Source organism: Ovis canadensis, chromosome 17, assembly GCF_042477335.2.
Source record: "Ovis canadensis isolate MfBH-ARS-UI-01 breed Bighorn chromosome 17, ARS-UI_OviCan_v2, whole genome shotgun sequence".
Lineage (NCBI taxonomy): Eukaryota > Metazoa > Chordata > Mammalia > Artiodactyla > Bovidae > Ovis > Ovis canadensis.
In genome coordinates, this window is record NC_091261.1 from 45,977,072 (window position 1) to 46,002,815 (window position 25,744).

At 36.6% G+C, this 25,744-nt stretch overlaps 1 protein-coding gene across 9 annotated transcripts in view; it reads right to left on the reverse strand.

The window, feature by feature from the left end:
- The window catches only part of BLTP1 (bridge-like lipid transfer protein family member 1), a 202,584-nt gene that overhangs the window by 175,495 nt on the left and 1,345 nt on the right, over positions 1-25,744 (reverse strand). For 8 of the 9 annotated variants that reach the window (XM_069557472.1, XM_069557473.1, XM_069557469.1 and 5 more), the window contains exons 2-6: positions 25,282-25,370; positions 8,039-8,169; positions 5,323-5,439; positions 4,235-4,313; positions 3,153-3,217 (exon numbers count right to left, since the gene is read on the reverse strand). In XM_069557472.1, coding sequence (XP_069413573.1) covers positions 3,153-3,217; positions 4,235-4,313; positions 5,323-5,439; positions 8,039-8,135 — 358 coding nt within the window. In that variant the 5' untranslated portion in view covers positions 8,136-8,169; positions 25,282-25,370. The remainder of the gene's footprint in view (positions 1-3,152; positions 3,218-4,234; positions 4,314-5,322; positions 5,440-8,038; positions 8,170-25,281; positions 25,371-25,744) is intronic. The other variant, XM_069557468.1, reaches the window with a different exon arrangement.

Genomic DNA, 25,744 nt, shown 5'->3' on the forward strand with positions numbered 1-25,744 from the left:
TTCTGAAGTGGGCAATCCCAGGAGGCCTAGTTTACAACCTGCAGTTACCTCTGGATACTGCAAATGCCTTCATTCCTCTGATAAGCTGTGATAAATGTTTATTTATACATAAGAATCTTCAAGAACCCTCTTGGGCCACATTTGACTAGGCTATTTAATAAATACAAGGGACACTAGACTAGAAGTTAGTAGACCTGGGTTTTTGTCCTGATTTTAACAGCTATAATCACAGGAATTTATGATTTTTCCATCTGCAAAATGAGGTGGCTTTGAGGACATTCAGTCCAGTTCATTTCAGTTCAGTCGCTCAGTCATGTCCAACACTTTGCAACCCCATGAATCACAGCATGCCAGGCCTCCCTGTCCATCACCAACTCCCGGAGTTTACTCAAACTCATGTCCATCGAGTTGGTGACGCCATCCAGCCATCTCATCCTCTGTCGTCCCCTTCTCCTCTTGCCCCCAATCCCTCCCAACATCAAAGTCTTTTCCAATGAGTCAACTCTTCGCATGAGGTGGCCAAAGTAGCTGTTTCCAAATTGATGATGGATTTTGAGAAAAATTGGTTGTTTTCTGTGTTCCTTGGAATTCTGGAGTCAAGAGCATTGGGTGGGGTAGTGTTATGTCAAATGGGCCTCCTCAACCCATTTCCCTACAGCTTTATCAGTTCACATTATCATTTTAAAACACCAAGGGGGAAAAAATCTGCAATAAAACTTCTAATGCAAATATAAAATGGGGTGGGTTTGTTTGTTTTACCACAAACAAGCTATATAAATGAAGAGAACTTTTGTTTTGGCTCCACTGTAACCTTGCTTGCTGAGCCAAGGGAAGTCCAAGTTTATGTTAACCAACATGTAAAAAGAAAAAAGATTAAATCAAAACAGCAAGACCTTACCACACAGACTGCAAGATTAACAGAAGCATGACATGCTGAGGTAAAATACTCCCCTAAAGTAATCTATCTCTAAGGCACAAACTAGATGGACTTTTCAAACTAAATCAAGGGTAGAAATACTGGGCATGCCCAAAATTAAGTAAATGTGTTAGAAACTAGAAGTGAACTCAAAAGAACCTGGCTCTCAGGAATGAGCTTTAACCACCTCTAAAGTGTAAGATAGCTTTAATTAAGTACCACCTTTAAGACTTACAGTCAAATTAAAAAAAAGAATCAAGAATATTCTCTCCACAATACCTAAGCAATATAGGAAAGTGCTTCAAAACTCTGAATTTATTCAGATTTCATATTAATAAAAAGTCAAAACTTAAAAACAAAAGATACCCAATGCAATAACATATTATCTAAAGGACATTTTATTCTCCTGTGAGAATGCTTATAGTTACTACTAAGAAATGGGGTAAAAAGCTTGGTTTAACAACCAAAATTCCAAAATCACAGGTAATGACACAGAGCCATTCTCAATCACAGATTAGAGACTGCAAAAAGTCTCTTCCAAAGGTCCACAGAACACTTTTAACATAAGAAGTCACTCAGCTTCTGTTCAAAATTATTTAATATACAACTCTAATTTTTAGAAAACTTTTCCAGAAATGGAATTTGCCCATTATTCTTTCTAATAATTCTGGTTTCATTAACTCTGCAGATGTCAAATTCTAACCCATTAATGCCGACATTTTCAAGGTAGATAGAGTACATTATGTATTATATAGGAGGGATGAAAGATATGTGGGAGCAAGGGATTGAAGTTAAAAAAAAAAAAGACTAAACAACAGTGAAACAATCGGGAAATCTAAAAATAATTTAGGATAGCTCAAACTTTTGCTAAGTTTTAAAACTTTCAGAACTTTAAATCTATTTTCCCATAGAAAAAACAGTATACATCATGATGAGATTCCTAGGGGAGCTCACTCAACACAACCCAACACTTATTTGGAAATTTCCAAAATCATACAGAAGCAACCACCATTTCAGAATCTCACTGGGGAGCATGAAACACAGGTCCTCATACCTAAGAAAAGGTGGAGGGGGTTTCATTCTCTTTTGACCCTACACTCCCAGGCGGCACTTAAGTTCTCCTTAAAAGTAGTTATCAAAATATGGTCCAGGGACCTCTGGGGGGGTCCTGAGACCCTTTCTTGGGGAACACAAAGTCAAAATTATTTTGATAATAGTATTATACTAAGATATTTGACTTTTTAAGAGTCATTTTCAAATGAGTGGACAATGGGTTTTTTAAAGGCTATAAGAAGTATATGAATATGAAAGCAGAGGTGAGAATTCAATTACCTTCCATTAGGACAGACATTTAAAATATGTGCAAAATTTAAAATGATATCAGTCTTCTCACTATAGTTTTGCTTTGGAAAAATTATTCTTCATAAGGTGAGCTATTTATTCTAACATGTAATGGATTATAAATATTTCTTAATGATTAAAATGTTTCTATAATGACCAGGCTTAATTTTGAATGCAGCAAATATTAAACAGATACAACTTAATAAAATAAAAGCTCTTCGGAATTCTCAATTATTTAGAATGTAACAAATCCTGAGATCAAAAATGTTTGTGAATTACTATTCTAGAAAGTAAAGACAAGGTCTCCTCCTTGAGGCCACTGGTGTGGTTAACGTAGAGAAGAAAAGTTACAGGCACAGACAGGAGTACCTAGAGTTGTGAAATGAACAGGTGAGCAGAATATACTCAGATAAAATTCTGATGATAAAAAGCAGAAACAGAAGAGAGTCTAGAGTACGCATTTCCTCTTTTCTACACATCCTTACCATAGTAGATAAATGCGAATTAGTAGCAATGTTACATAAAAGTATGAATAAAGCAAAGAAGCTAAAAAGATAAGTATCTTAGTAGAGTGATCAAAGAGTGCTAGGAAAGCCACTTTAACCACAGTATGGGATTAAGTCCACAGATGTAATAGGAGGTAAGACTAGAAGGGTCATACTGAGAATAACCCTAAATAAACAATAGACTAAGGAAACTAAATTTAACCATGCAGTGGAAAGCTACTGAAGGATTTTCAGCCAAGGAAGTTAAAATCAGTTCTGTAAATTCCAAAGCTTTTAAAAATATTTTTATCTATTACAAAATGTGAAACATTTCAACATCTACAAATCAAAATTCTGATTATATTACTGAAGATTTCAAACACATGAAAAAATGAAACCCTGATGCTTACCATGTTGCTTCTGCTTTGGATTATACATTTTCCACCACCGAAAAATTATAAATCCATCTTGAATTCTAGCAAGATAAATTACAAAATTGAAAGCTTAAACAACAATTTATTTAACTCATTTCTTAGTTATTATAAAAAGCAGGAAATTGATAATAGGGAAATACAGAAAACTGGACACTAGCATACATAGGAAAATAAAGTGTTAACAGAAAAAGCTTTTTCTTTTTAAAGTGATATTTTTAAAATGAAGTTAAAATTATATACACTAAAAGTCAAATCTTGAAAGGGAAATATTAGCACACAAAGGGAAAACTTTTAAAGATTTTCTTTCATCTCTATAATGATATATCACTTCATATCCCCAAAGGGTGGAATTATAGCCTAACTTTTACTTTTAACTTGAAAATAGTTGTAGACTCACAAAGAAGTTATCTCTACTGTTATAAGTGAGGTACGAGTGCTGCCAAACTCTAGCACTTCTCAACTAATTTAGTGTCTCCAAATTTATCCAAGTAACAAATTTTAAGAAAATCACATGAATAGTGTAAGCTTTTCTTTCAAGGCTTACAGAAGACAGAATACATCAAACATATGAACTATCATTTTTCATTATATTCAATTTTCATCTCTTTCATAAGGTAAAACTAGAAATGCTATTAACGTTAAATTATTCTAAAAATTGACTATCTATAAAAAAGGGATAATGGATAAGAGATATCAACACCCCTGATCCTTGCTTATATAACAAATGACCACAATGAATTCTACAACAAAAATGGTCAAGTAATCTAATGCTCAATTTTTAAAACTAGGGATGATATGAGATTGTTCATTTCTATAAGCTGCTATTCAAATATGATTTTTTTGGCCAGTGTAAACCTTAGCTAAATTAATTCACAGATAGAAACTTAAAAAAAAAATCAATTCACCAGGTTTGAGTCACAGAAAAAAATGATTGCTGACTTATGGTTTTATTTGAAAATCCAACACTGTTACTATGAAAAAGCAAGCCATATTCAATTCAGTATTATAATCAACAAAGTTTGTAATATTTCAGATTTAAGATGGATATTTATTTTTACCTAATAGACATGTCTTCTGTTATATAATAGATTTCACGAACCATGACTTTTCCAGAAAGAACAGAGAAAGAAAATGAACCTGTTGTAGGGGAAAAAAAAAAAAAACAAAACCCAGCAGCAATTAATGTAATTGTTTTGAAAAACAGTGGAGCCCTAAAAGCTTTAAATAATCTTCACATTCAATTTATCCAATAATTAAATGTTCTTTCCCTACTTCTTTCCTGATATCCTTAGAGCCTTATTAATCTTGTCATTTTCCCCTCAAATATAACAAAAAGTGCCATAGATATCATTACTATGAACTGAGTTACTAAATAATTATTTGAGAACGTTAGTTTAACAGCTACTTCCTATGAATAATTCTCTTAATTAGGCACAGTCATTAAATGAACCCAAAGCAGTTCACTATTTTTCTCCATTAATTTTGGTGACTCCAGGAACCAGTCATTGCCTCAAATTCATGAAAGACTACCTATGTTTGAGAGAACTTTTATTTATGACCACTAAGAGGCGCTCTAAGGAAGAGCAGAAATATTCTATTAGGTGGTCCCTCACCTCTTTTTCCCCAGTGGTTCAGGGTTTTTCCAAAGAATATGACTTCCTAATAATATACCCTCCTATCTACTTGCGAACTTCCCATTTATAAGTAGGTTAAATTAATAACAAAAGCTACAAAATGAAGTACACAAGATGATTCCACTTAGTTACAGATTTTTTAGGCATCAGATTTTTTAAAAAAGCAAAACTTCATCAAGCATTAGAAATTTTCTTTGGATGGTAGAATCATGAGAAATATCCAGTTACATATTTTATATGTGTCCAGATATTTCAAATTATTTTAATGAGGATCTCTCGTAAGCCAAAAAAGTTGAAAGGCTACTACAGAAACACTTTGAGAAATAAGAACGAGATAAAGGACATAACCAAATGGTAGTTCAACTCTAGTCAGAGTACTATATTAGAGAAATTTTAGGTAGATTAGTTTAACTTTCATGAAACAAAGTAAATTTTTAAAGCTATTGTGTGTTTACAAAATAAACTTGACAAATTTCCAGATTACACAGAAGAAAAAAATTACTCAGACTTACCAATATGAATATAGCCATGCTTGTATAACCTGTTAAGAACCAGTGTTAAAATAAGACCAACATTCCGAGAATTATAATAGGTGAGATAAATAATCCATCCACAAGACAAAATAGTAGCTGTTGGAAAAAAAGAATGCAAAAAAAAGGATCTCACTATACATTTCCTTTTGATCACCTTAGCATTTTAATAAAAATTTGTTGATCATTTATCATGTTCAGAAACGAGAAGATTTTCTTCCATATGGTAACATGTCCTCTTACAATACTTGAATTTTTAAAACCAGAGGTTGATTCTACTTCACCTACCTTTCAAATTCATTCTCTTTAGTCATTCACCAGAAAAATACAGATTTCAATCAGATCAAGTAAAACAATGTTTCAAGTAAAACTGCTTTCCTTTTTTTCTGTTTCATTTTACACTACTTTGTACAGTTTTATTTATTAAACACACACAAAGTGCTTTGGGAACAGAAAGCCCATATTTCTGAATATTCTGGAAAAAAAAATCTACCTTTATTAGACTCAGAGTTCATTCCTAAGCTATTTCCCAAAGGTTACAGTCACTTACAAAGAAAACTGATGATTTTTTTACATCAGAGAAAAGTCACTTTTTAAAAAAATCAACAGTCTCTGCTTTTAAAATACTGTTGGAAAGAACTGAGAAATTTAACCTACTTAAAGGCATATCTATATTGAATAGGCCACCAAATATCAATACTATTATGTTGCAGTTGGTAAGACAATAACTTACTTTTAAAGAACACCATTAAATACGCTTCAGTACATGGTATTCTATATTTGACCATTTTTTATGAAAAGTTTATAGTCACTTATAAAATTTGTAATATTCCTCCCAAAAAACCTAGCTCACTAATAGATAAATGACAAAATATAAGAAAGTACTTTTTGATAAATTTTCTTTTACTTATGCATTTGAAAAGTATAACTATTTTCTAGATTAAGACAAAGTAATATAAAGCAATTTAATATATGTAACCTTTTAGCAACACTGTATTAAGTTTGTACTTTTAAAAAATTATGTTAAGATACCTAAAACAAAGCAGTCACTGAGAGTCAAAATACATCATTAATTACTTATGGTAGCTTAGACTGATGTTAATAGCTTTGAGGTAGCAAGTGCTATGATTTGCCCATAAAAATTATTTCTAGAACAATTCTTTTGATGATACAATACTATTTTAAAGTTAAAGTCATCCTGTATTAATTTTTACCATGAATCACTGTGTGAACAGCAAGTTGCTATGGGCTCTTCAGAAAGGCAAAGGTATTTGCTGAGAAAGCATGCTCTCATCTCAGAAAGTAGACCACCTGGGAGCTGTGGCCCTTTCAGTGTATCATGTCCCTCCCTGCTCCATGCCCTTCTATATTGTAAGACCATTAATAAAAGAGAGAGATGAAAACAATCCCTCATTGTTTTCCTGGTTGTTGCTATTTTCACCTGAAAGAAAGGAGCTGTATACCATGCAAAAAAAAAAACCAGAAATTCTAAATGACAGGAAAGGGGGCACACAGGATATAAGAAAGATGTCTGCCTTTAATTAAACTAAAAGATAATTTTCAATGCTGTTTTCATGAAATTGTATTTCATAGTATTGTTTTGCACTTCATTTTACTTTTAAGTTTTTATTATGATAATTTAGAATAATTCATGTTCATCAATTAGGGGAGAAAAAACAAAGTTTAAATGGTAAGCCAATCCCACCTACAAACCATAAATCATTATAATTCCCTTTATATACACTTCTCCTCTACTGTAACCCTATCACACAACATCATGAAAGAAGCACAAGCCTACACTCAAGAAAAAGAACAGCTGTATAACCTGTGTAAGTTATTTAATTTTTATGGGTCTCAATTCCCCAATAGGTTAATAGGAAAATATCAGCTACCTTCATAAATCTGCTGTGAATATAACTGAGATAACATATGCAAAATGCCTGTGGCACATGGTACACAGATGTTAATAAATATTTCATCAAGAAATATTACCATTACCTCCCTTTCCTCTCTCACTCCATCTTGCCCTTCCTATTTTCCTCTCTGCACTTTTCTAATTCTTATGCTAAAATTCAAATCAAATAGCGTGAAAATTCCATGAAACATCTGGACAGTAACAATCTACAGTAATTGCTTCCTTCCTCAATACTTGATGTATTTCTCCTTATCTGTTCATATTCATTCACTCACTCATACATCTTCCCTCTCTCTGCAACTTAATTATATACTGCTTTGTATTATTTGTGTACACCGAGAAAAGTTCTGGAATATAAGACCAAAAAAAATCATTACTGGAAAATTCCACTGTCAGGTAAATAAGAAGTGAGCACAGAGATAAGATTTAATTAGGCAAAAACACTTACCAGGAGGATTTATCACTTTATAATAAAACAAAAGTGTTTGTGTGTATGTTAGGATGGGAAATTGAAGAGCTGATCTGAAACAGGAAAGAAAAGCTAGGTCTCTTATCATCCCACTTCCCCTAACACAGACAAGGAAGCAGTCTAAGGAAAACAGCCCTCAAGAGCAGTTTCCAGAGCAAATATTCATAGAAACACAGATTAAAATACTTGTCTCCAAAAAAACAAACAAATAGTATTGTAAGCACTCTAACTTCAGTAAACTACTGCTTAAAATCTGGCAGCTGTTAATCCATACACAAAAAATAATAAAGTACAAGAAAATATATTCTACTTACCAACAAGGAGCCAAACAACATTTGAATTGTGTTCTGTAAGAAAATCTTCTAGTTGAGTGATACTAGGAACAATACTCTCATTCTTCCTTTGATCCATTACTAAAATTTTTCCAGAATAGCATCTAAAAGGCCTGAAAGAGTTCCAAAGTTAAATTTAGAATTTAACCTATATAAGGGGAGAAAGGTGAATTTAATAAATGTGAAAGTTTATTAAATCATATTTTGCTTTCTTCAAAGACAGGAATGTAAAACTATAACAAACAATAATAACAAAGACGTCCATGTTTCTACATAAAATATAAAACAATGTATCATATTTTTAAAGTCCTGATTTCACCAATCTAAGTATGAATAGAGATCCAAGTTCAATTACTAAACTCTGGCTCAAAATAAGAGGGACATAATTAGTCTTAAATCTAACCAAAGATATTTATTCTCAACAATCAAGAAATATCAGTCATCAATGTTAGACAAATTCATCTAGACTTGTACCCAAAACTACCACTTAATTATAATGTATTTATATATTAAGCTTTAGTAATCCTTCTTAACCGCTATCAGCTGTGTATTCCCATTATTCCATGAAGAAACAATCTTCCTAGTTTAAATCATTCTAGATAGAATTTGGACACTAAGCAGATCTCCTGCTATCAGACTCTCAGGACAAAATATAATACATGTCAAATTGTGACCAGACATGTGCAAATGTATTTGTGTGTGTGTAACTGAGTATGTGTATGTATGTGTACATGTATATGTGTGTGTGTGTGTATATATATATATGGACTGAGAATCAGCAAAAAGGAATGCAAGTTCTTTTTTTATGATCTAAGAAACAGAAAATTATCCCTCTGAGAGTACGGTATTAACATGACTAATCTAACCCATCTATAACAAAAATACCTTGTGATAAATCAGGAAAAGGATGAGAAAAGTTAGACAAAGAAAGCTACACAGTTAATAATCCTTTACGACCAAAGAGCATACATGACTTTTATGGAGAGACTGAAAGAGAGATTTTAAAACAGAAAGATATGTGAGGACAACTTTCTAGCTGAAATTCCACACAGTTAGCTTATCACCTTCGCAAAATGTTTTTCTGTTTACTCACCACAAATCCTGTCTTCACAGGTCACAAAACAAGTTTAAAAACTGGATGAGACAACATTGCAAAATACTGTCTACGATTACAACATTTCATATTTCTGCATTGTTGAAAACACTATAATTTAGAGGCAAATTAAAAATTCATTTTTAAAAAATGAGTTGTTTCAAAAGGCTTATTATTAAAAGTATATGAAAACCTAGGGCAAAATTGCTAGAGAAACTTTTATGTTTTCATTTTTCAGTAAACTTTTTTTCCTATAGTTTCAGTTCAGTTCAGTTTCAGTTCAGTCGCTCAGTTGTGTCCAGCTCTTTGCGACCCCATGAATTGCAGCACGCCAGGCCTCCCTGTCCATCACCAACTCCCGGAGTTCACTCAGACTCATGTCCATCGAGTCAGTGATGCCATCCAGCCATCTCATCCTGGGTCGTCCCCTTCTCCTCCCGCTCCCAATCCCTCCCAGCATCAGAGTCTTTTCCAATGAGTCAACTCTTCGCATGAGGTGGCCAAAGTACTGGAGTTTCAGCTTTAGCATCATTCCTTCCAAAGAAATCCCAGAGCTGATCTCCTTCAGAATGGACTGGTTGGATCTCCTTGCAGTCCAAGGGACTCTCAAGAGTCTTCACCAACACCACAGTTCCAAAGCATCAATTCTTGGGCGCTCAGCCTTCTTCACAGTCCAACTCTCACATCCACACATGACCACAGGAAAAACCATAGCCTTGACTAGATGGACCTTAGTTAGCAGTAGTTAAAATAATATATTTTGAGCAAGTACAGAAGTAAAGGCTAAGACCTAACAAAGGCCCTAAAGTAAAGGAGACATTCTGGCCTAAGGGAAGTGTCTAAAAACAACCCTGGACACAGAAAACCCAGACTGAACTGGGGCTATACACTTTGCCACATTGCTTAAGTGCCATACTGACAATCCCTTAAAGAAGATGAAGTGGAGACTGATTCAAGAACCTACTGTATAACCTTCACTGAGCAAATGATGGAATAAGAAACAACCTGGTTGTTTCTTCTTTCCTACCTAAACAGTTTATGCTAAAAGCCACAAGGTGAAGTCAGCCTCTCCCATCAGGAAATTCCATAAGCCTCTTACCCTTCTCCATCAGAGGGCAGACAGACTGGAAACCACAATCACAGGAAACAAACCAATCTGATCACAAGGACCACAGCCTTGTCTAACTCAATTAAACTATGAGCCATGTAGGGCCACCCAAGACAGACAGGTCATGGTGGAGAGTTCTGACAAAACGTGGTCCACTGGAGAAGGGAATGAAAAACCATGTTAGTATTCCTGCCTTGAGAACCCCATAACAGTATGGAAAAGCAGAAAGACAGGACACAGAAAGACGAACTCCACAGATCGGTAGGGTGTCCAATATGCTACTGGAGATCAGTGGAGAAATAACTCCAGAAAGAATGAAGAGACATAGCCCAAAGAAAAAAAAAAAACACCCAGTTGGGGATGTGACTGATGATGGAAGTAAAGTTCGATGCTATAAAGAGCAATACTGCATAGGAACCTGGAATGTTAGGTCCGTGAATCAAGGCAAATTGGAAGTGGTCAAACAGGAGATGATGAGTGAACATCGACATTTTATCAGCAAACTAAACACTAAAATTCAAATTGGTGAATTTAATTAGGATGACCTTTATACCTACTACTGTTGGCAAGAATCCCTTAGAAGAAATGGAGTAGCCATCATAGTCCTCAAAAGGGTCCAAAATGCAGTACCTGGATGCAATCTCAAAAATGACAGAATGATCTCTGTTCATTACCAAGGCAAACCATTGACTATCACAGTAATCCAAGTCTATGCCCAGACCAGCAATGCTGAAGAAGCTGAAGCTGAACAGTTCTATGAGACCTACTAGACTATCTAGAATTAACACTGAAAAAAGACGTCCTTTTCAATACAGGGGACTGGAATACAAAAGTAGGGAGTCAAGAAATACGTGAAGTAAGGGGCAAATTTGGCCTTGAAGTACAGAATGAAGCAAGGCAAAGGCTAACAGAGTTTTGCCAAGACAATGCACTGCACATAGCAAACACCCTCTTTCAACAACACAAGGGAAGACTCTACACATGGACATCACCAGATGGTCAATACTGAAATCACACTGATTATATTGTTTGAAACCACAGATGGAGAAGCTGTATACAGTCAGAAAAAACAAGACTGGGAGCTGACTGTGGCTCAGATAATGTACTCCTTATTGCCAAATTCAGACTTATATTGAAGAAAGTAGGGAAAACCACTAGATCATTCAGGTATGACCTAAATCAAATCCCTTATGATTATACAGTGGAAGTGATAATTAGATCAAGGGATTAGATCTGATAGAGTGCCTGAAGAACTATGGATGGAGGTTTGTGACATTGTACAGGAGACAGGGATCAAGACCATCCCCAAGAAAAGGAAATGCAAAAAGGCAAATTAGTTGTCTGATGAGGACTTACAAATAGCTGAAAAAAGAAAAGATGCAAAAGGCAAAGGAGAAAAGGAAAGATATATCTATCTGAATGCAGAGTTCCAAAGAATAGCAAAGAGAGATAAGAAAGCCTTCCTCAGTAATTAATGCGAAGAAATAGAGGAAAACAACAGACTGGGAAAGACTAGCAATCTCTTCAAGAAAATTAGAGTTAAAAGGGAACTTTTCATGCAAAGATGGGCACAATAAAGGACAGAAATGGTATGGACCTAATAGAAGCAGAAGATATTAAGAAGAGGTGGCAAGAATACACAGAAGAACTGTACAAAAAAGATCTTCATGACCCAGATAACCACAATGGTGTGATAACTCACCTAGAGCCAGACATCCTGGAATGCGAAGTCAAGTGGGCCTGAGGAAGCATCACTATGAACAAAGCTAGTGGAGGTGATGGAATTTCAGTTGAGCTATTTCAAATCCTAAAAGATGATGCTGTGAAAATGCTGCACTCAATATGCCAGCAAATTTGGAAAACTCAGCCATGGCCACAGGACTAGAAAAGGTCAGTTTTCATTCCAATCCCAAAGAAAGGCAATGCCAAAGAATACTCAAACTACCACACAACTGCACTCATCTCACACACTAATAAAAAGCCAGGCTTCAACAATACGTAAACCATTAAATTCCATATGTTCAAGCTGGATTTAGAAAAGGAAGAGGAACCAGAGATCAAATTGCCAACATCCATTGGACCATCGAAAAAGCAAGAGTTCCAGAAAAACATCTACTTCTTCTTTATTGACTATGATTGTGACTATAAAGCCTTTGATTGTGTGGACCACAGCAAACTCTGAAAAATTCTTAAAGAAAAGGGAATACCAGACCACCTGACCTGCCTCTTGAGAAACCTGTATGCAAGTCAGGAAGCATCAGTTAGAACTGGACATGGAATAACAGACTGGTTCCAAATGGAAAAAGGAGTACATTAAGGCTGTATATTGTCACCCTGCTTATTTCACTTATATGCAGAGTACATTATGAGAAATGCTGCACTGTATGAAGCACAAGCTGGAGTCAAGATTGCCAGGAGAAATATCATTAACCTTAGATATGCAGATGACATCACTCTTATGGCAGAAAGTGAAGAACTAAAGAGCTTCTTGATGAAAGTGAAAGAGGAGAGTGAAAAACTTGGCTTAAAATTCAACATTAAGAAAACTAAGATCATGGCATCCAGTCCCATCACTTCACGGCAAATAGATGGGGAAACAGTGGAAACAGTGACAGACTTTTTTCTTGGGCTCCAAAATCACTGCAGATGGTGACTGAAGCCATGAAATTAAAAGATGCTTACTCCTTGGAAGAAGAGTTATGACCAACCTAGACAAAATATTAAAAAGCAGAGACATTACTTTGCCAACAAAGGTCTGTCTAGTCAAAGCTATGATCTTTCTAGTAGTCATGTATGTATGTGAGAGTTGGACTGTAAAGAAAGCTGAGCACTGAAGTATTGATGCTTTTGAACTGTGGTGTTGGAGAAGACTCTTGAGAGTCCCTTGGACTGCAAGGAGATCCAACCAGTCCATCCTAAAGGAAATCAGTCCTGAATATTCATCGGAAGGACTGATGTTGAAGCTGAAACTCCAACACTTGGCCACCTGATGTGAAGAACTGACTCATTTGAAAAGACCCTGATGCTAGGAAAGATGGAAGGCAGTAGGAGAAGGGGACGACAGAGGATGAGATGGTTGGATGGCATCACCAACTCAATGGACATGAGTTTGGGTGAACTCCGGGAGTTGGCGATGGACAGGGAGGCCTGGTATGCTGCAAGCCATGGAGTCACAAAGAGTCGGACATGACTGAGTGACTGAACTGAACTGAACTGGAATAAGGCAGGCATATGTACTGGGGAGGAGAGGGACAGGAGTCTCAATGGCCAAAAGAAGAATGTCAAAGCCAAATAAAACCTGAAATACTCTAAGTATCCATTTGTGTGGTGAACAGGGTCGACGGAAAGCAGCAGTATTTTAGGATATCAAATCCATAGCAGGATGAGGAGGAGTACTTCCCAGGTGCTAGAGCCTGGGTGGAAGGATGAGGGCATCCAAGGCAGGGGGAGAGGGCAGGAGCAGTCCAGCTCAGGTATCAGTCTGGGCAGCAAAGAAGGTCATTCAAACAGGGAGGCTTCCTAGTGCAGGGTGTCAGAACCCAAGAGGAAGGCATCGGATCCCAAAGAGATAAGCAGAGCTTCCATGCAGAAGGGTGATCTGGAATATGACAGGAGCAGGATAAGGAGGACCAACACCTGGGAGGTGGCTCATGTAGGGGATGCAGGAGGGAGTTAACCTAGTAAGTATATCAAGAATAATGGAAGCCAAGTTTCTCACTGTCAGAGGATATATAAGGGAAGAAAATCAGAATTAATCCTGTGGTGTTGGATAAAAACTAGAGGTATGGCTTTCAATATAAATGGATATAGAAATAGCTATAGCTGCGTATGTATATATGTGTGCATAGTTTTTCACAGACCCTGAGAGCAGCACCTCAATATAAATGAACAGAAGCCTTCTCTTCTAAAAACCATTTTCTCTTTAGAGGGGTCCTTGAAGAAATGGCTAATTCTACAACTAGGGCAGAGAAAGTCAGGATGAGCTTTTTTTTCCATAAATGAAAAAAGTGTTCAAAGAATGATGGAAAATGTCAAAAGAAGTAAAAACCAGCTTTAAGAGGCTCCCATTGGCAAAATCTGGGACAATTTAAGCACTGCTATAAATAATAGTAACAAACCACACCCATTTAATAAATACAAATTTATGAATCCATACCAATATAAATAATCAACTAAATTTTGATGAGCAACAGCATGCTTATATCTTAGAATAACTGGTCTCCAAAAGAACTATCAATGAAGAGGGGGAAAAGAGGAAGTTTGAGACAGCTGACAATTAAGTGATCAAAGTTCCTGTGTGCTTAGTTGTTGTGTATGACTCTCTGCAACCCTTTGGACTGTGGCCCACCAGGCTCCTCTGTCCATTGGGTTTTCCAGGCAAGAATACCAGAGTGCGTTGCCATTTCCTTCTCCAAGGGATCTTCCTGACCCAGGGATCAAACCTACGTCTCCTGTGTCTTCTGCATTGCAAGCACATTCTTTACCCTCTGAGCCATCAAGGAAGCCCAAGTGATCAAAGTAAATGGAGTATTACTCAGCCGTTAAAAAGAATTCATTTGAATCAGTTCTGATGAGATGGATGAAACTGGAGCCGATTATACAGAGTGAAGTAAGCCAGAAAGAAAAACACCAATACAGTATACTAACACATATGTATGGAATTTAGGAAGATGGCAATGACGACCCTGTATGCAAGACAGGGAAAGAGACACAGATGTGTATAACGGACTTTTGGACTCAGAGGGAGAGGGAGAGGGTGGGATGATTTGGGAGAATGACATTCTAACATGTATACTATCATGTGAATTGAATCGCCAGTCTATGTCTGACGCAGGATGCAGCATGCTTGGAGCTGGTGCATGGGGATGACCCAGAAAGTGGTTATGGGGAGGGAAGTGGGAGGGGGGTTCATGTTTGGGAATGCATGTAAGAATTAAAGATTTTAAAATTTAAAAAATAAAAAACTAAAATTAAAAAAAATAAAAAAATAAAAATAAAAAAAAAAAATGAAGAGGTGCACCTATCAAAAAAAAAAAAAACAAAGTAAATGCCATCAATATAGGTATAAATCAAAATCATTTACTTTTTAATAAAGAAAACAGCCTAGTGTTGGTGGTATAGTGGTGAGCATAGCTGCCTTCCAAGAAAAGTCTCACTTCCTTGATATTCCTTCAAAGACACATAACCTGAATCTAATCTATCCTGCTTCTCTCCTCTCAATCATAATGACCGATAGAGATTGTTTTATTCATCTTTGTATGCACAATACCAGTGACAATGCCTTGAACACAGCCATTAATTTCAAGTACGTCATTTTAAATGGTATTTTTATCTATTACACAAAAAGCAACACTGATCTACATGTTTTAAGACATGTTCTCTCAGTATTTTCATGATTCACCTATGTTCTGTTCATTCTTCCTGAAATCCATGGGACTCGTTTCAAAACTGCTGTCCACATTAGAAAAGAAATAAATAAAAAAAAAAAAGAAATTGTGGTAATTACTATTTTAGTGACGTACAAAGAAAAGCGCAAAAATGTGAAACAGTTTAATCAAACACAGCAACGGCCAGAGATTTATCAAAGTTCCTAAAACCACCACCACTATCACGATTCTTAGAAATAGCTTTTCAAAAAAAAAATTTATTTTTCTAAGTGAATTATCTGTAAAATCTTTTCAAATACTATATTCAACTTATTTTCTCTCCTACTCCTACTCGAAGGAACAAAACTAACATCTAATACTTGCATCATCAGATTTTTAGAGACAGAATTCCAAATCTTGTTCTGGTCCTACAAGAATAGAGGTCAGCCTACAAATCAATAAAAAAAAATTACAAATAATCTGACAGAAAAATAAGAAAATATAGAAACAGGTAATTCACAGAAAAAGATAATATCACCAGCAATTAGCAACAATCACAATTTATCACTCACTAGCCAAAAAAGCAAAAATTTTTAGAAAGATTACAAACAACTATATGGCAAAAGTATGGGGAAATGGGCACTCTCACAGTTGACAGAAGTAAAGTGCCTTTGAGAAGAACAATTTGTCAGATACTACAAAAATGTACATGTTCTGATTTGAAAATTTCAGTTCCAGGGCTCTATTTATTTCTCAGAAATACTTAGAAACAAAGATGTTTTTTCAAGGACAATCACTGCAGCATTATATATCATACTGAGATAATAGAAAAATGTCAGTTAATAGGAAAATAGTTAAATTATGGGACACCCTTACCATATATAATACTCTTACTATGTGAAATAATATGTAGCCTTTTTAAAAGAATAAAACAGCTCCATAAAGGATACAGGGAAATGTTCAGGATCTATGTAACGTTAAGAGGAGAAAAGCAAGTTGAGCAAAAAGATGTATAGTACTCTACTTATATTAAAAAAAAAACAGACTATCCATTATATGTAACACGTATCTAAACCATATAGATATACCACATATGCACATATGTACATATGTGATATGTATATGTATATAGTTTTATTAATCTGCAAAAACATTATCAAAGCCACTACTTCTGAGAGATAACTATTATTTAAATATTTTACAACTGGCTTCCAATTCTTCCTTAATTTAAAACAAAAAAAAAGGGAGGGTGGTGGCTGGAAGACAGGACATGACAGGCAAGAAAGGGGCTTTTCCTTTCCAAGCACACACTCCACAGCCTCTCCTTATAACTATGGCCAAGGAACAGGTTTCTCCCACCTCTAGAATATCAACTTGATCATCTGTCAACTGGTCATCTGTCATTCTACCACCATGTCTGTCTTTCTTCAGTTCTTAAATCCTTGTCTTTTTAAAAAAATTAAAACGCAGATACCAAGCAATATCGAACTCAAAGGCTTCATTAAAACCTCAGAAATATCAGTTAACACCTCAGCAAGAATTATTTGATTTGATAGCTCTGAGTGTAAGAATTGAAGTTGAACAGCGGTACTGTTATCTAAAAGGGAAAGAAGGAAGAACACCAACAGGAAAGAGACTGGAGGAATGGAGAAAGAGGAAGCAGTTATCAAGGAATAACGGAAGAGTCAAAAGGTCCTGCTTCAGACTGTATTGTTCCAAAAGCAGACCATAATGTGGATTGAGAGCATCGACTGAGACCACCTGGATTCAAAAACCTGTTCGAACATTATAGCTATGTGACCATGGGAAAGTTACCTAACCTCTTTGTGCTCTTATTCATCTGTAAAATGAGAACACTAATAATATCTACCTCACAGAGTTTACAGTTTGGATACGTAAAGCATTTAGAACAACTCTGGCACACAGCAGGTTAATATACTGTGTAAATGCCTGATACTGGCAATCAATACCACTTGTGCCTTGCCCATATACTGCTGATATTCACCTCTACACCAGAAGATTATTCATTCTGAACACCTGCAACACCCTACTGTAGGCTGCTTTCTGACTGCAGAAATGTGTTCAGTCTGTACTTAGGGTAGGCCAGAAATGCCAGAATTAATGTCAATGATGCCTAGAAAGTCATTGGGTAAACACCTGCAGCTTCCCTGCTCTTGACTTGTGATAACTCTGATGCATATTTTATTTGGTCTCTGAGAGATCCCCAGTGGTAATGAGCTGCAGATGCCCACAATAGTAACTGTATCTTAGCATTCATCACATTGTAACTATTAGTTTTGAAGTCTGTTCCCCACAAGACAGCTAACTGCTCTTTAAGGATGTCTTTGCCCTATTCATCTGCCAATGCAATATTCAACAAAGTTCCTGGTATGCAGTAGTCTCTCAATAAATACTTGTTTCATAAATGAATGAAATAAATGCATCACTGTAGAAAGTACATAATTATGAACTATAGAAGGCAACGGCAACCCACTCCAGTACTCTTGCCTGGAAAATCCCATGAACGGAGGAGCCTGGTAGGCTGCAGTCCATGGGGTCGCTAGGAGTCTGACACGACTGAGCGAATTCACTTTCACTTCTCACTTTCATGCATTGGAGAAGAAAATGGCAACCCACTCTAGTGTTTTTGCCTGGAGAATCCCAGGGATGGGGGAGCCTGGTGGGCTGCTGTCTATGGGGTCGCACAGAGTCAGACACGACTGAAGCAACTTAGCAGCAGCAGCCAAAGTTAAGCACTTATTCAAGGCCAAGAGACTCCTAGATGATCTTTTTCACACTCAAGAAAATTTGGTTTTCATTTACTTGAGTTTAAGAAAAGGATATTCAACATCTCAATAATCCATTCCATATATTACAAAAATGAAGGAAAAAATTAATCATACTGAAATCTCTCATGCAACAGTTAAGTCACAATTATTTGTATAAAAGGTATTCACGTATCTTCAGATTGTTAAAGTTCTTTGAATTTAACCACAGTTCCTTTTCATAAAGGAATCTATATGGTTGTTTGGGTTTTTTAAATTTCTTTTTTATTGAAGTATAGTTCACTTACAATGTTGTGCCAATCTCTGCTGTACAGCAAAGTAACTCAGTTATACATACACATTTTTATGTATTATGTTTCATTTTGGTTTATCACAGGATATTGCATATAGATCACTATACTAAACAGGTTTTAAGAGTTGGTAAATAAATCAACTTTACAGCTTTCTTTTAAACTTCATCAACACTGACATTCTCTTCAACATCGAGCGTGAGTATCTATCAGGACATAGCAGCATTCTGTACACTAGAAATTCTGTGCAGTATGCACTTTGTACACATTTCTGCATTGCTTGCCCATAAACCAAACTAGAATGACTTTACATTAACTGTTACAGAACATATTTCAAACTTACTTGAAAACTTTCCAGGTATGGTTTGGTTTCTGCACATACGTAAGAAATTATCTTGAAATAGCTTCCCTGGTGGCTCAGAGGTTAAAGCATCTGCCCGCAATGCAGGAGACCTGGGTTCGATCCCTGGGTTGGGAAGATCCCCTGGAGAAGGAAATGGCAACCCACTCCAGTATTCTTGCCTGGAGAATCCCATGGACAGAGGAGCCTGGTGGGCTACAGTCCATGGGGTCGCAAAGAGTCGGACACGACTGAGCGACTTCACTTCACTTACCTTTGTAGAGGTCCCAATTTCAAAGTCATTTATGTCTGCCTTAATTAAGAAGTAACTGACTCAAAGTGAAAGTGAAAGTTCCTCAGTCAGGTCTGACTCTTTGCGACAACATGGACTCTACAGTCCATGGAATTTTCCAGGCCAGAATACTGAAATGGGTAGCCTTTCCTTCTCCAGGGGATCTTAATCCAGGGATCGAACCCAGGTCTCCCACATTGTAGATGAATTCTTTACCAGCTGAGCCACAAGGGATATGGATATGGGGGAGAGGGTGGAAGTAACTGGCCATGTGTGTTTTATCAACATTCTCATCATACCAAGTCCAAAGAAATTATTTTTATTAGGCTGTTGCTATGCAGAAACCCAACAGATCCATTTAATAGCCAATTTCTATGAACTGAGAGCACTTAAATTGAACTTTTACATAAATACTATAACATAAACAGGCTGCTTTAGGAATTTTATGCAGATACAACCTTATACTACAGGTGATAACCTGAAACAGTATTTTAAGTGGATATGGAGCTGGATAAAAACATACTTCACATACATATAAAAAGTGACAAGGTCCAATAAGGTCAGTAGTCTAAAGTTTAGACTTACAAACATTTTGGACAATCTTACATTACGCTTTTAAATGTTCATTCCATGCTATTAACTCACCATTATAGATTAAATATAGCTACCATTATAAAATGGGCAACATTTATTCACTGCTTGTTATGTGCTAGGCACTGTTCTAAACACTTTACATATAGTTACTGATCTAACTGTTAGAAATAACTACCTATTAACAATTCCCCATTTTACAGAGAGAAACTGTGGCAATAAGAAACAAAGCACAAACACAGCTAAGATAAGGCCAATCTAGGATATGAACCTACACAGTTTGGCTTTACAGTCTGTGTAAATTTATATTGCCTCTCATATCGTATCAGTTCAGTTATTCAGTCGTGTCCAACTCTTTGCAACCACACGGACTGCAGCACGCCAGGCCTCCCTGTCCATCACCAACTGCTGGAGCTTACTCAAACTCATGTCCATCCAGTCGGTGATGCCATCCAACCAACTCATCCTCCAGCGTCGCCTTCTCCTTCTGCCTTCAATCTTTCCCAGCATCAGGGTCTTTTCCAATGAGTCAGTTCTTCACATCAGGTGGCCGAAGTATTGGAGTTTCAGCTTCAACATCAGTCCTTCCGATGAATATTCAGGACTGATTTCCTTTAGGATAGACTGGTTGGGGACTCTCAAGAGTCCTTTCTAACACCACAGTTCAAAAGCATTAATTCTTCGGCACTCAGCTTTCTTTACAGTCCAACTCTCACATCCATACATGACGACTGGGAAAACCACAACCTTGACTAGACGGACTTTTGTTGGTAATATGTCTGCTTTTTAATATGCTGTCTAGGCTGGTCATAACTTTTCTTCCAAGGAGCAAGCGTCTTTTAATTTCACGGCTGCAGTCACCACCTGCAGTGATTTTGGAGCCCAAGAAAATAAAGTCTATCACTGTTTCCCCATCTATTTGCCATGAAGTAATGGGACCAGATGCCATGATCTTCATTTTCTGAATGTTTAGTTTTAAGCCAACTTTTTCACTCTCCTCTTTCACTTTCATCAAGAGGCTCTTTAGTTCTTCTCCACTTTCTGCCATAAGGGTGGCGGCATCTGCATATCTGAGGTTATTGATATTTCTCCTGGCAATCTTCATTTCACCTTGTGCTTCATACATATGTTCACAGAAATCAGCCTGCAATTGTCTTTTGGCCCTCATTTTTCTTTTTTTTAACTACAAAAATGAATCCCTCCCTTCCACCTTTAAATTCTCAATTAGGAGCTAATATTTAATGTTACCAAAATCCATATTTTGGTATAAAAAATTCATATTTTGCCCAGTATGGCATTTTTTTTCTTCTAAAAGAATCCTCAAATAAATCAAAGGCCAGTAGTCACTTTTTAAAATTAGCTACAAGAGGCAACACATCAAGTTATTGAGCCTAAGAAATGGTAAAGGAGGATAAATTGTAAAGTCAAATCTGACTGAACCACCTCCCCACTTTTCTATACTTCTCTCTCTCCTGGAAGACATAAAGGCTGTAGCTATATATTTTTACAGAGCTTATTTGCCCCCTAAAGAAACTGACAATTGATAGCAGGTATGTGGAAGCTTTAATATATGTACAAAAAGTATTTGATATTCCTCCCTTCAAGAAGTGGTGCTTAACTCATTCCCAAGTGTGCACTGGACTTATTGATTCAGTTCTAAAAGAGCAGGGCAATGGAATGATGTGTCACCCTGTGAAAACTGGTATCATAGCTTCCTCTTTGCATGCGTGTGCTCTCTCTCACTCTGATCATTTGCTCCAGAGCGAGACAGCTGCAGGTGCTTTGTTTGGACACTTAGGAAGCCCTAGAGAAGTTCATGTGGTGAGAATTTGAGGCCTCCAGCCAAAAGCCATGTGAATGAACTATCACAGAAGCAAATCCTCTAGCCCCAGCTGAGCACTCATCTAACTGACGTCCCAGCCAATCAACTACAACCTTATGAGGGACCTGAAGCCAGAAATAATCGGTTCAGTCACTCCCAAATTCCCAACCCACAGAAACTCTGAGATAATAAAAGTGACTAAGTTTGGGGATAATTTCTTACTCTGCAACAGATAACAAATACAAAGTATGAGAAAGGTTATTTTGTGAGGTATCTGCAAGCTATCTCTACCCTGATGATTCAAATCTGCCATCTTAAGCTGCACTACCCTCATTCCTCTTCACCAAATGATCAGGAGTCAGCAAAACCACATGGAGAAGGCCACTGATCACATGAGTGAACCAAATCCTCTACCATGAAGTGGGAATCTCTTGCAAGGACTCTGAGGAGCAACCTCTAACCTGTCTCCAACGAATTTATCTGTACCCATAATCATCACCACCTCCTTCCCTCTTGTCTAAGGAGATGTCTATCTAAAGCACCCTTGACCTGCATCCTTGTATTCTATCCCTTCCAACTTGGCTAATGACCCTGCTCCACCAATTCTTCTCCTTTATTCCTGTCTTCAAATTCTCTTTCTGATGACTTTTTATCCTCAGCAAATAAAAACTATAAATGTATTCATATCATTCATACCTGTAAAAAACAAACACTCTCTCTCAAACTCATATCTTTAACTATCCCATTAACTATTTAAAAGCCAAAGTTTCTGAAAGGGCAAATGACATCAGCTCTTTCTTTTCTCTATCTTCTACCCAGTGTGAACTGGATCCATCTACATAATTGCTCCTGCTGAGGTCAACAACTTAACTGACATGTCCAATGGATATTTTTGTTATCTTCATTTTAGCTGATGCCTCAAAGATGCCTAATATTCATTCCTTTCCTCCAAATTCAGTACTTCCATTTACTTGTGACTCTGATTTTCTTCTACTTCCCTGCCTACTACCTCATCTTTGAGGTAGGTTTTCCTTTCACCTTATCTTTATTGCTGTTTAGCCACTCAGCTGTGTCCAACTCTTTTGTGACGCCATAGACTGTAGCCCTGTAGGAGATTCCAGGCTCCTCTGTCCATGGAATTTTTCAGGCAAGAATACTGGAGTGGGTTGCCATTTCCTTCACCAGGGGATCTTCCTGACCCAGGGACTGAACCCACATCTCCTGCATTGGTAGCCAGATTCTTTACCCCTGAGACACCTGAGAATCCTATCCTTATTCAGTTCAGTTCAGTTCAGTCACTCAGTTGTGTCCGACTCTTTGCGACCCCATGAATTGCAGCACGCCAGGCCTCCCTGTCCATCACCAACTCCCAGAGTTCACTCAAACTCACATCCATTGAGTTGGTCACACCATCCAGCCATCTCATCCTCTGTCGTCCCCTTTTCCTCCTGCCCCCAATCTCTCCCAACATCAGAGTCTTTTCCAATGAGTCAACTCTTCGCATGAGGTGGCCAGAGTACTGGAGTTTCACCTTTAGCATCATTCCTTCCAAAGAACACCCAGGGCTGATCTCCTTTAGAATGGAGTGGTTGGATCTCCTTGCAGTCCAAGGGACTCTCAAGAGTCTTCTCCAACACCACAGTTCTTATTAAATACCCTTAAATATTATTCCCCATTCTCATATCTCTTCTTTTACTCTACATCATTTTCCCTTACTGATCTCACCCACTCCCATTGCTTTTAACTATCATCTATAAACTGAGACTTCAAATTTAAATATCAGGCTGAGTCTTCCTCTTAACTCAGATCCATACATAAAACTACCTAATGACATTTCTTGGAAGTCACAGATGCCTCAAATATAAGAGCCCAAAACTGAACTTGTCTCTGCCAACCATGCTTCTCAATATATTTCTCTTCCTATATATTCCCTCAGTAAATGGGCCCAGAATCCACTCAGTTTCTAGATATCAGCTAGATATCAGATAATTTAGTTCATTTATCCTGAAAATATTAAACATTAACAACAAAGCTGAACATGATAACGGCTAGAAGTCATCCTGACTCCACTTTTCCTCAAGCCTACTAAATCTTACCCATTTTATCTCCTTTGTATCTATCTAATCCATCGCCATCTCTTAATTCCCATTTGTACTGCTTTGCTTCTAAGGCTTATTTGCCACCTAGATTACAACAGCCTCTAACTGACTGACATGCTTCCAAGCTCATCTCTCTCCAATTATGCAGACCAATACCTCTCTGACCATGTCTCTTCTTTTTGTCACATATAAGTTCCCTGAAATTTTCTCAAATTAAAGAGTTAATTTTCTTAATCTCCCCTGAACGTCTGGGATTCTAACACTACAGTTTTTAATTTATTTTTGAGGTAACACTGGTTTATAATATTAAGTAAGTTTCATTATATTTTACTTCTGCATAAACTACATTGTGTTCACCACCAAAAATTTAGTTTCTATTCATTACCATACGTTGATCTTCTTTTCCTATTTCACCTTGTTTTTTATATTCTACATATGAGTGAAATCATGCATTATTTGCATTTCATCTTATTTCAGTTAGCATAAAAATCCTCAAAATCTATCCATGTTGTAACAGATGGCAAAGTTACATCCTTTTTTACCACTGAGTATTATATATATATCTCACAGCATTATTTACAATAGCCAAGATATGGAAACAACCCAGCCCCATCAAAAGAAGAATGGATAAAGAAGATGTGGTCTACGACTATCTCTATCATGGAAACCAGTACACAAAAGTGAAGTCTGTAAGAATTCTGGTTTCTAACTGTATCTTAAAGTAGCACTAATAAGAGTACCTTCCTTTATTAACTATAATAATATGAAAGATTATAAACACTACTATATGAGTAATGCTGTTTTCCTAGTTTTTACATAAACCAAAAACATTCCTGCATATAAAATTTTTTTTAAAGATATGGGTTAACAAAAATATTGCCTTCTAGAAAAAAGTTCACTACTCTAGTACTCTCCAGAGCCATGATGACAACTCTTATCAGAAGCCTGAAAAAAAAAAAAATGCCTGACATATGGTACTCAAACAGTAGTTGAGTACTTATTCATGAAATTAAGATTCTCTCAATCATGTTTAACTATGTCTTCTATTATCCTCTGTAGAACTCATCGTGAAAAATATACTTAAGTTCAACTATACACAGTATTCTATGAAGAACAAACCAAAAGTCAACTAATTTTCTTCCCTTCCTTTTAAAATCCTTTATAACGTGGGCAGATTGATGAAGAAGCAAAAGAGAACAGAAAGTTGACACTTAATACATAATCAAGCAAACGCTTCCCTTGGCTTTCTCCTGCCAATACACAAGCTAAGCACATGACTCAACTGTTCAAAACTCAGGTAAAATGACTGACAGGTCACCTGATACACTAGTGTCACCCACCCCCATTCTTAGACTAATTTAAGCAGGTTAAATTACGACTGAAGCAGAAAGTTAGATTTTCTCTATCTGAGCTTTAACTGACAACCCAAAATATTTACCAAGTTGTCGTCTTTTTCCAGAGTCTGTAATGTTCTGTTTTCCTTTTCTTGATCAGAAGGCCTATCTGAAGTGTTTCATCTTAACACATCTGAAAAGAATACCAATTTTAACCAATTATACAAGATATTCTGGCTTTATCAGCAGTTTCACCATTTCAGATTAAATGATTTCATTACACATGCCCTGGCATGTGTGCACACACAAGGAAACTAATGTTAATCCAATGTTATATTATCTTCAAAAAATACTTCTAAAACTAGAAGACCACACATTTCCAAACTATAGTCTTCCAAACATTTCAAAACCACTGTACAGATGGAAAGAGCATGATTTTGGTTATCAGAGGATTCTAGAGGTCAGATGTTACCTTTAAAACAACTCCTGGGTCCTTGCCAGCAAAAATGATGCCTCAATTTCCTTCCTGTTCCCAGCATTTTTTATCAAATGAAAATCACCTTGCAA